Consider the following 12234-nt stretch of genomic DNA (forward strand, 5'->3'; position numbering starts at 1 on the left):
GTTTGTTCTCATTTAGCCTCTTGTGTATCTGAAACTACCTGACCAGGGCAAGGGTAAGGAAAATGCAGTACCAAGTGGAGCACACTGAGAAGATAAAAAGAGAAAGGGCAAAGTACTGAAGCTGTTTCCCTCTCTGATTTTGTACAAGGAAAGAAAACAATTCAGTCCCACCAACAGCTTATTTATTTCACACAAATTGCAGCACAGATGCAAGGGCTCCAGAAGGAGTCTTACCCTGCCTGATCACACCTCTGAACCTCCTGAAGTGTGACTGCCACCACTAGCAGTGGCACCATAATGAGAGATGAATAGAAAAACAAACACTAGTTGCACATGGAGCAAAGGGTTTTCCACATACTGGATGGCCCTGTTGTGCTGCCAAGATTACTGTCTGCAATAGTACTGACAGTCACATTTGCTGCTGAGATGGTAAAATGCAGAATAACAATAGTATGAAAAATATCCCATCTTAAATATTCCCAACCAGATACACACACAGACACATATACACACCCACATCCACACTCCCTTCTCTCCCAATGTTCTGTGTCTGCTAAATCAGCATTTTTCTATGAGCCAGTGACTATAGATGGTGAGCTCAGGCACAGATCTAGCCTAGATTCTCAGCCCTGGATCCCACATGTAGAGAAAATTTGTGAGCACGTTCAGCACCTTTCAGATAAAAAGGCGGTACCAATGCTGCTGTATTTAGTTAAAACCAGCAGTGGTATCCTTTAAATGAAGTTTGTACTGGAGAATCTGACCTGGTCTCCTGTCTAATGCTCTTTAGAAAATAAGTTAAACAACTTAGTTACATCAGGAACATCTTCTGGCCATTTGGATGTTCCATCACTATTTTAGAGATGGAGGTATATCTCCGCTAACCATTTCCTCGTGTGCCAGTATTTAATGACATTATAAAACCAAATACGTGTACGTTCCCAGATTGGAGAGAGCAAAGAGAGAACATGAGATTTAAAGAGACCTTTGCATTTGGGTTGGCATTTATTTTTTTGTTCTTTCTTTAACTGTTCTGTGCTTTATAGAACTAAACAAAGCCTCTTGTTCCAGATGATAAATCTTCACGCTGCTCCTGGCCCCAGAGAGCACAGGAGATAATAGCATTTCCAAAGGCATTTAGTTAGCTGAGCCTTGAGTGTAGAAGAGGGCAGTAAGAGGAGCTAGAGATAAATGGCTATGAAACCAACTCAGCTGCTCAGGGCATATTTCTAAGAGCAGCAGCCACAGCTGAGAATCCTGCAGAGCGATGCACGTTTCCCCTCCCCTTGCTCAATCCCTGTGCTGGAGAAGGGCTTGTAACACAGCCACCACAAAAGAAAGAAGCCTGGCCACAATGTCCTGGTTCAGTGCACAGTGGCTTTTTGGGGAGGGAGAATGGAGTTGTTACAATCACCACTTGAGAAAAGTGTGCTGTTTCAAAGCATTATTTGTAGACTTTCTATTAAGCCAAGGCTCTACTAAGCTTTCAGAAGATGAAGCATATCAATGTATTATATAAAGCATACATTAATTCATTTAAGCTGGCCCACAGCAAAACTGCAGAAACCATTAAAGAACAGGGGCTCTTTATGAAAAGAATTCATTTCAAGCATTAACCAGGGCAGAAAGGATCCTTTACACTGTCCCAATTGCACATTAGTTATTAACTGAATTTTACAGCCTAAGCTGGGATAGCAAGGCAAATTCTGATAGGTAACTGTATCAATTACTTAAGAACATCAGAAGAATTAGGAGGAGGAGGGTTGAGGGGGGAAGATCCTTCCCCTCTGCACCACTGAGCCCACACCTGGAGTCCTGTGTCCAGCTCTGGGCCCCATAGTACAAGGACTTACTGGAGCAAGCTCAGATGAGGGCCACAGAGATGACTAAGGGACTGGAGCATCTCTTGTATGAGGAGAGGCTGGAATTGTTCAGCCTGGGTACGAGATGGATCAGGAAGGATCTGTCAATGTGAATGAATACCTGATGGGAGGGAATGAAGAAAAGGAAGCCAATCTCTTCTCAGTGGTGCCTACTGACAGTACAAAACACATGAATTAAAAACCATGAGACTCCATCTAACACAATACTTTTTTACAGTGACAATAATCACAGAGGTTGTGGAGTCTTCATCTGCGGAGATATTCAAAACGCAGCTGGACACAGTCCTGGGCAACTGGCTCAAGATGACTCTACTTGAGCAGAGGTTTTGGTGTACACAGACTCAAGAAGTCCCTGCTCACCTCAGTAGTCATGTGATTCTGTAACATTTTTTGCTGCTGTTAAGGTAACTCTTCCTATATGGACATTAACTAACCTAAGTCAAGGCAGCCACTCAGCCAACCCAACATTGCTTGGAACTCGCTCTGTCACGCACATTATCAGCTGCTGACAGCAGAATGGAGGAAGGCTGGTTTGAGTCTAGGCCAGGCTGCTGCTCCCAAATGAAAACACAGCAGCTGAGGTAGAGGAACTGAAGGCAAAGGCAAAAAGCATGAGTTTTGTTCTACCCCTTTTGGTGAATTGTTAAAATCAAAAGGGCCTCCTCTGGGGTGAAAATGGGGTATCTAATCCAGCTGCAATATCATGTTCAAGGCAGGAGGATGAAACAGAAGAGGATTGGGACTTTCCTGTCTTCTTATGTGCCAAAAGACTTGCAGCGTTAGGGGCTGAACTCCTCACCCTCACACACAAGGATAGCATTGATCTGGCACTTGAGTGGGGGTGAACTTTAGCATTGGTGTCTTTAACTTTATTATATGCACAGGCCACAACATCTGACAATAAGCTACGTTTTAAGCCCATGGTAAGTACTTTCATATCTGCAATCACACTGGTGCAGAAGATTAGACAGAGTGATGTGGTTTCAGATAAATATAGAAAACAGAGGTCTACATTATTGAATTAAGTATGAAAGTTAATAATACAGTCAGCACGGTTGCACAACGTTATTTCATTTAACATTAAATTCAATTTATGTTACACTGTTCTCTGTCTGTGGCCATTGTAAACATGCTGCAGATTCTTTTTCTTTTTTTTTTTGTTGACAATGCAAAACACATTAACTGAAGTTATCAGCAGAGAAGCTGAAGGCTCTGGCATACGAACAAAAGACAGCCGGGGCTTGAGGCTCTGGGAATGTATGGAGAGGAGCCACTAGTAGGCAGCTAGCAACACTGTTTGCCCTTAAAACAACCAGCACTGCAGCCATTTAGCAGCCTTTGCATTTTAATAAGGTATCTGCAGGTTTCCATGTCAAAGTTTTAAGTGTGTCTGGTGCCTTGTTGGTGGTTCAGGACTGGAGGCAGATGCTGGTAGCTCTCCATCCTTTAATCACTCTCCAGATGAGAGATCCAGTCCAAGCCATGATGTGGGCAGTCCATCTGCCAGCCACCCCAACCCAGGCCCTTCAGAACAGGGCTGGGTACGCCATTACTGACAGGCTGTTTTCATTTCCCTCATTACCGTTAAAGGAGAAACACTGGAACATAAATTTTTGGCACAACCCTGACTGACAGTAAATGTTGCTGCTGTAGCACTGTGTCATATATGCAAAGCCCAAGTTACAGATGTGAGCTTTCGACTATTTTTTTTTTGTGTCATGAGTGCTCCAAAACCAAAAGTTTGGATCCAAGCACCCACGCCAATGGGGATCTCCCAGACCTTTTCATCACATTTAAATCAGCCTGTGTTGTACATCCACCCTGTGCAGTGCCAGCATTTCATCCACCTTTGAGAGCTGTGATACCACAAGCAGTGAAGTTTGGTTCACTCCTTGGTTTCCATGTTCAGATGAAATCAGCTGTTACCAACAAAGAGAAAACATTTGCTAAATCAAAATATATTTTCTAATCTCATATGTGCAGGCAAGACGTGTGATTCATGCTGCACACAGGGGGTGGGGGAGAAGGCAGGATCAAAGTGGGGCTCAGTGCATGCAAACGACACGGCTGCCTCCTGTGGTTCTCAGTAAGGGAAACGTAAAGCAGAAGGCAACATGGAAGAGCTCTCTGCTAATCACACAGTGCTAGCAATGCAAAGTCAATACAAAACAAGGAGCTGAGCTCACAACATGAATGTTAAATGGCAGTAACACTGTGCTACAGAGACACAAAAAATCCAGCTCCCAGGAACCAGAAACAGATTGAGCAAGTGACAAAAACATCATCCAAAACAAGGAGGAACAGCAAAGCAACAGAGGCAAACAGATGGCTTCTGCTCCTGTTGTTCCCAGTGTCTTTTTGCTCTCACTTGTTGCCATAGAGGCTGGTATCTGGGACTCAAAATGTGACGCTCTGCTTGTGGGAGCGGGTAGAGAAAAAGCAAGATTTACATTATTAATAATTTCCCCCACACTGTCCATTTTGGCAGCAGAGTTTCTCACTCTCCTGTCTGATGGACATATGTGCCTTGGCAGTCTCTGAAAGAGCAAGGAACTGTCTTCCCTCCAAGCTCAGCCCAGCTTCTTCACTGCCAATACATGTACTCACCACATGTACTCACCTCTCAGTGCCCCTCTGCCACAGCCCTCCTATACTGTACAATAGTACAATCCCACTTCTTTTGCCCCCAAACTTCAGAGCTGTCCCTTTTACTCCTATCACAAAGACGAGGGATGCATCCTTAAATATCCACACAGCCTGCATGACTATAGCCAGGAATAGACCCCACAGAGAGCAGGTCATGGGGCTTCTCAGCATATCAGCACTGTGAAAATGTAGAACAGACCACAGCAGCACAGCACACAATAAAAAAGGACTAATGCATTTCCAAGCCAGCCCAAGAGGCCATTCTTGTCCTGTTCTCATCCCAGCCCCTGCCACTTCCTTCCTTGAATGGAGACAAGTGTTTGCATAGCCACAGAGTAAGGTAGGACAGGGAAGAGATCTAGGTTGAAAGCAATTTGGCTACAGAAAAAGGTTTCTTTTCAGCTTGATCAGTTTTTGAGACAGAAATCCCCAGTGCCACAGTTTCTAATTTTGAGAGCACAATGAATGCAGCCCTTCATTCTTCTGCAGCAGATTAAATGAGCGTATGGCATTTTCATTTTTCCAAGGGGACTTTAAAAAAAAAAAACCATCTTTTTCCTCCACTTTGCCATTAATTGTCCTTCATCAGTTTTCCCAGGATTTTCTGCATGCATCACTAACCAAAAGCACCTATCCAAAAGTATGGGCATGCATTCACTTTGAAATATCACCACAAGAAAGGCAGCTTAAAAGAATGTACTAAGTAAGTGTGTACCACACAAAGGTGCACATCTAGATGTGCACCTTTGTGTGGTACACACTTACTTGTGCTATGGACTTGCAAGCACCCTCCTGCTCGTATCTGCATGCTCTTCTCCCACAAACACATGCAGCTGCACATGCAAGTGTGAGGAAGGAAAGCCACACGACCCAGAAAAGCTGCTTCACATCTGGGTAGCAGGTTTAATGATTGGCTCCAAAGGGACTCTGTTCTCAAAGCAAACTACTTTTTTCCTGAGTGACAAGTCTTTTCATCCATTCAAGTATGGATAAGACAGCTTCACTATGAAATACAAAATGTCAAAACCAGGCAGAAGGTAGCCTGCTTAAGGAGCTGCACCAACACAGCCAAAGAATATCCAATACCATCTTCCCTTTGTACAAAGCGCATTATTGCTGAAATTATTGTTACAATTTTCCCTCGGAACTACCTGCCTATCCTACAGAAAAGTACCTACTGCAGCTCTCAACAACATTTAAGATCCTACTTGTTAAGCCAGTGCTACCATGTTTCTGAGATCACTACCACTAAATCAAAACTTTCCTTATTCTTTGATTCAAATGCAGTTGTGACAAGGCACAAGGAGTCATTGCACAGCATAGAAGAATATCATATGGACTAGCCATATTGCTATCTCCTTTCCCATACTACAATCCAGGGACTTGCAAGGGTTTCCTTACGCTTGCAGACAACAGCTCCCTTTGCCTCCCCAGCCTCAGGGAGTGCTGCTGCCTGGCCTTGCTCTCTGCCACGGCAAGAAGGACCCTCAAGTGGGGAGCACAAGGGATTTGGTAGCTTCAAAGCTTCTCAAATGAAGCGTCCCTTTTTCTAAAGCAAAAAAACAAACAAAGCCAATAAGCAGCATTAGACAAAGGGCTAGAAAGTGCTTTGGGTGCTACAGGCTCAGGATGAGAGTCATTGAGGGAGCTGTGGGGAGTGTGGGAGGGGGTTGAGAGGAAAAGCTGAGCTCATTGCATCCCAACCAGACAACATCAGGCAGGAAACAGATGTGGAAGAAACCACAGAGGGGTACAGCAACAGCAGAACTAACTCTCCAGCAAATAGGGGAATCTCAGACATATAGAGCTGATCTGCACATCTAAACAAGGCATCGAATCTGAGACTTTCTGCAGTCCTGGCAGCATCTGCTAGCACAGCATTGGGACACCACCATACTAAAAAATGAAGGAAACAATTTAGCCATTTTCTACCTGGCTCTAAGCAAATGAAGCAAAAGTAGGTGCAGATTTGAAGAAGTTCCTATGCGAAAGACTGGATTATCTTTTACCAGCACAATCCAATTTTTGTAGATGCTGTGTATATTTCCATTCTAAAAAGGGAAGTTGTACCTGCTTGTGTATCTGAAATTCCAGTCTGAATGTCTCACAGTTAGAAGCACTGGGAATATTAAACTCCATTTTGACTTAGTCCCTTCTCACTTTAACAGCTTTGACTCTTACAACAGCCTCCTCTTACAACACTTCTCTGATATAACCAGAAGCAAGACTGCTCTCTGTGACTGTTTTCTTAAGCAGTTCAGACTGTCCTGCTCCAACTAAAGATGGTGCACAACTATGTGTTTTGTCTTCTCTGCTAGCCCATCCATCACTAGAAAATGATACTGTTGTTATTACAGAAACTGAAGGTGTGACGTGCAGCTCCCATTGACTTCAGTAGAGGCACAGTGCATTTTTCTCCTCTGGAAACCAAGCTGGTTATCAAGAGGCCAAAACATGATTCTAATGTTAATCCTTTGAGGCTTATATCTGTCAGTCCCATTGCACCTGTACAATTCAATAAAGTTTGACACAGGAAAATGTTTTAGAAGAAAGCATTAACTTCCTCCTGCATTGGTGCCTATCCATGTCCAAAGCCTGGGCGTAGACACTGCTTTCTAGTAAAGCTCTGATATTCCAAAAAATCACTTGACTTTGTGTGTGGATTCAGTGCTGACAGCAACACGAGAGGGACTATGTGAAATCAGACAACTTTTACTCATTGGTATTGCCAGCCATCATATCTTTATGTCCTTGGCCTCAAACACACTGCTATTCAAGTCATGGTTTGATAATTGTAGTGGAGAGGAAATAAAGTTGATTTTTCCCCAAGTTTCTAGCCCTCTTACCAGGAGAAAGATTTGAAAAAATAACTCAGATGCACACTGAAGTTTCAGAAAACAGAAAGCAGACAAAGAACCCAGCACTGATTTTTATTTAATGTCATAGGGTCTGTGGCCTTAGTCATGATTTCAAATGCTTGTGAGCACTGATAGCAGGCTGTCCCCATAAGGAGCATGACCAGTGTCTGTGTAGAGACCGCCAGCAGGAAAAGGCCAAGTAGGGTCAAATGTGGTAGTGACAGGAACTGGCTTGAAACACAGCAAATTTAACACATCTGAGATTCTAACCAGCCACCAGACAGCAACATCTGTCCATCACCACTGACCTGTGTCAGATCTGAAGAATCGACTTCGACCTAAAGGCTTTGTGTCTCCTGAGCTACCCTACTGTACCTGCTAAAGTCTTTCCATTTGGCTGCTTTTAAATACTTTGTAGTTCTGCCACAGCTTTTATTATATTGTCATAAAGTTCTTTCTAATAGAGGCTTAGGTACATGTGTCTGGTAGGGGAGACAGCAGGATCTTCAGCCGTCTCTGAAGTGGACCATAGCAAGTTATTAAACAGTTAAATGAGAGGAGAGGAAATGCTGATACCTTAAGTAGAACATAATTCGCTCCACTGGAATTTGGCAACAACACAGGGACTAAGGTCCTTGCAGAAAGCACAAGCTGCTCTTCAACAACCACAAACATGTAAAGACTTAAGTTGTCCCTCTCCTGCACAAAGCAACACGCAAGTAGTGCAGCACCCCCTAACTGTAAAGGCCATGTGCTCATCCAGAGGGAAAAAAGTCAGACTGAATTGTCTACACTAGCTTTGGCCATCCCCTGTGCTCCCTTTGCCATCACCAGCAAAGCAGGTCTATGCATCCCTTTGCCTGTGCAGGACAAGTCACACAAAACAGCACTGCCGGATGCTGTAAAGCATACTTGAGCACGAAACCACAACTAACATGACTCGTGTCCTGCCTGTCCTACAGCATCTTCTTTTCCAGTTAACCCTTCTGGGTGCATTTTAAAACCTGCTTTCAGAAAACTCCACAAAAAATATTTTCTGGACAGCAGCCAAAGTGCCCTTCTGCTCCTTATCACTTCCAGATACCGTGAACAGTCTTATAACTTCATTGCTTCTCAGCAGGGAACAACTTGAGCCTGTATTCCACCAGTTAAACACATAGCACTATGTAAAGCAGACAGAAAACTACTGCTTTATGTCTCTGCCAAAGTCCCCTGTTTGCAGGAGCACTTACTTGTCACTGGAAATAATTCTTAGCAGGAAAATTCAGCTGTCCCCAAATCAACCATATCTCATACCCTAAATGCTCCTCTACTTTTGTATAGTTACAGGTTACATGTTTGTGATGTCCTTATGACATCTGAACCTTCATTTTTTCCCAAGACATCATTTTGGCATACTTGGTCACATTTCTATTGATCTTGAGAGCCCTACTAGCAACGAAATTAATATCTCTAATACCTTCATTTCTTCTCTCCCTGTCCTGATGAATAGTACCAGTCTAACTTACACCTTTCCCAGTAAATCAATAACAAGTGAGTCCTTCATTTCTGGATCCCACACTGGGTGATGGGATGTGCTATTTTACAAATTGCAGTACTGCATAAAGGGAAAGGAACTTCATATTCTCCCGCACTGCTCCTCAGCACAGAGGCATAAGTAGGTTGGAACTGTGAACCATCCCACAAATGAGACTTGAGACAAAGTCCTTCTTTCTTGTGCTCAAAACAACTATTTAAAAAAAAACTATGAGAGCCACTGAAATGCAAGAAGGGGGTAAAAACTTGGGAAACTAAGGAGAGGGAGGAGGAGTGAATCGCTGAGATTCCTCCTCCCCGGCAAACATAGATTTTGCTCTTCTAGCCTAATTTCTACTGCAGTAACTATGTTTCTCCCTTTAAAATTCCCCTTGCTGCTTCAAGTGAATATACTGCCTGTGCCTGCTTTCCCTGAGTTGTTTTCCAGTGATCCTGTAAACAGCTGTGAATAGTTCCTCCACCACGGCAGTTCATGTTAGCACTGGATGGAATTCACCTATCTGCACCTCACATTGGCAAAGGGACAGCAGTTCATTAGATGTGTTATTTTTTCCTATCTCAATTCAATAATCATTAAGGGCCATATAAGTTAGAAGATACAGTACCTGTTATGGACAATCCACAGTGAAATAGAATGACTGATTTTCCCCCATTTATAAGTAAATGCACAATATAACATTTTATCTTAGTGTTACATTTACTGCCCTCTTCACTGTGCAATGGAAAGGACTACTGTTATGTAGTCCATCCCTCTGCCAGTGTGGTTCCACACTGCACTTCATCAGCCATGTTCATCAGCAAATGAAAGACCTGATTGTACAACCCTGCCTGTACAAAGCTGACATTCCCGATAGAAGTCTTTTTTTTTTTTTTTGCTCAGAGTAACCTGACATTGGTAAAAGTTAAGTAACTCAAACTGGAACATAATGCTAAACCTGGATCATAATGCTAACATCAGGGATGGTAACAGGCACGTATTTATTTTTTCCTCTTGCTAAACTGCAGGTCTTTCTGCCTTCCAAACTCACAACGGCTCCTCTCATCATCCAATCCACTTTAAAAATTGTTCTGCTCCTTCCCTCATCAACGACTAACCATTTCAAACTCAGGACCCTCTGATTTTATTGGAGTTACCTTTTGTCTGAGCTACTGTGTCCTTATCAGATACCTGGAGGCATTGAGGTCAGGAGGAGGAGGAAAGATAACAGGCAGAGTAGTGAACATGTTAGCTCAGCTGCCCCCTACACACACCCTACTCCACCCCATACCCCAATCTCTGTCCTGTCTTCATCCAGCAGTGAAAGGACAACATGGGAACTCTCTACAATCCTACAAAATTCTAGTGTCATGGACTTCGGCAGGATTTTGAAGTCACGGAGGAGACAACACAAAGCACAGCTCAGATTTTCAAACCTGACTCTCTAAAAGCCTGCTACTCCTTTCCACAGCCAGGCAGATGGGAGAGAGCATCACAACATATGTCTGGCTGCCTCTGTACACACTTAGACAGCTCAAGAGCCCTAACCCAGTCCTTTCCCCACACACAGTACTACTCATGCAAGGGTCATGCAGACGCGTCACGAAAGCAATCTTGCGATCGTTCATTCATTGTGAGTAATGGGACAGTGACTCCACTTTCCAGAGATAAACCAGCTCCAGGTTGTCTAACCCTTAGCCTTGGGAAAGGTCTGGTTTGCAGTCCTACCAGTTAAAAAAGAGGGACATGCGCTCTGCTTCTCTGCAACCATAGTGAGAATAAAGAAGCATTTACCATCCTGCCCAGAGCTCTCGAGATACTCCGTCAGGTCACAGCCGAATGCGCTCGCAGCTCCCTTCCTCTTGAGTTTCTGTTTGGCTCCCTTGTTCTTCATGAGGTTAGTCCCAAAAGAGGTTCGCCTCCCCTCCTGCCTTGCCCCCCTCCCCCCAACCTCACGCTGAGTGACAAAAATCTTGCTCTTCTCCTCAGACCACCGCCCGTGTCCCGCTCCCGGGGAGCAACATCGGGGGTCCTGTACAGCGTCCAGCCAGAGAAGTAAACATTAATCCCCACCAGATGTTGGGCTGCTCCTGTGGCAGAGGAAGGTCAGGGTGAGAAGAGGCTCCACAGCCAGCAGCAGCAGCAGCGATCATAGCCTGAGCCCGGAAGGGTTCTCATCAGAGGGAAGTGGGTGGTGGATGGGTGCCCGCATCAGAGCTGGCAAGTTGGGGGCAGGAGATGGAGGGGGGATGTCTTGGCCTCAGCGCAGTCCCGGGACCCTCCACGGCCACCTTCTGGGTTTCGTCAGTTGCGCTGTCGCCACTTCCAGCAGAAAGCGTCCCAGCCTGGTCGTCCTCCTCTTGGCTTTCGGAGGAGACTGGAAGTTCAAACCGACTAATGAAAAGGCACTGGGGAAGAGTCTGCACAAGGCTCCTCTTTAGCTCCCCCCCTTCCCCTCCTCCTGCCTTTGGACAGTTAGAGGAATGAGAAACCAGCTTCCTGTCCTGACTCCCGCTCACTCTCTCTCTCCTTTCCCCCGTTTTACAAATCCTAGGATTATCCAGCTCAAAAAAATGCTGAAAGGAAGTTAGCTGAGGAGGGGGGCGGAGGACGATTTTTGGCAGTAAATGTGTGTGTGTGTGTGTGTGTGCGCGTGTGTGAGAGGCTGAGGGAAAGCAGGGAAAGGAGTTGGGGGACAGGGATGAGGATAGCAAGAGGAAGAGGGAAAATTCGTCCTGACAGTCGGCAGATAACGGACTGCCTGAGAGGAAATCACTGCGAGCCGGGACGCAGCCTGTGGAGCGGTCAGACGCTTCCTGCTCTACCAACGCTCAGCTCTGCAAAGGCCCGAGGAGGGTCCGGAGAGGAGGAAAGAGACCAGGAGCCTGTCCAGTAAATCTCTGCCTCTGTTCATCTTGTTCTTAGTCACAAGGCGGCTTCCTCCCCTCAAACACGACTCTGTGACTTCAGGATTTGCCTTCCCCTACAAAGGTGCAGGCTGGAGCTACTGAAGTGCAAGAAGAGGGCAGAAAGTTGGGAAACTAAGAAGAGAGGGGAGGAGGGAAACCTTGAGCTCCCTCCTCCCCGGCAAGCAGAAACAGATGCTGTCTGGGCATCTAAGTTCACATACTTTTGAGTCAGCTCCCAAAAAAGGCTCCCCTTCACCAACAAAGGGGTTTAGATAAGGAGCTGAAATGACTCAGTAGCAGCAAGAAGGTCTGCCTTCAGGCCCTGAGTCTTGTCCATATCATCTCCCCCCTCTCCCTCACGAACCACTTTTCTAGTCCACTTTTCAGTACATGCCTACCTCTGCTCATAAGAACAGTCACTTTCA

General features: G+C 45.0%; 1 protein-coding gene across 1 annotated transcript in view; it reads right to left on the reverse strand.

The window, feature by feature from the left end:
* The window catches only part of ARHGAP31 (Rho GTPase activating protein 31), a 68156-nt gene extending 56593 nt beyond the window's left edge, over positions 1-11563 (reverse strand). The window contains exon 1 of the mRNA XM_017814769.1: positions 10695-11563. Coding sequence (XP_017670258.1) covers positions 10695-10794 — 100 coding nt within the window. The 5' untranslated portion in view covers positions 10795-11563. The remainder of the gene's footprint in view (positions 1-10694) is intronic.
* Positions 11564-12234: the final 671 nt, after the last annotated feature.

The sequence above is a fragment of the Lepidothrix coronata genome, unplaced genomic scaffold, assembly GCF_001604755.1.
Source record: "Lepidothrix coronata isolate B3197 unplaced genomic scaffold, Lepidothrix_coronata-1.0 Scaffold46, whole genome shotgun sequence".
Classification (NCBI taxonomy): Eukaryota; Metazoa; Chordata; class Aves; order Passeriformes; family Pipridae; genus Lepidothrix; species Lepidothrix coronata.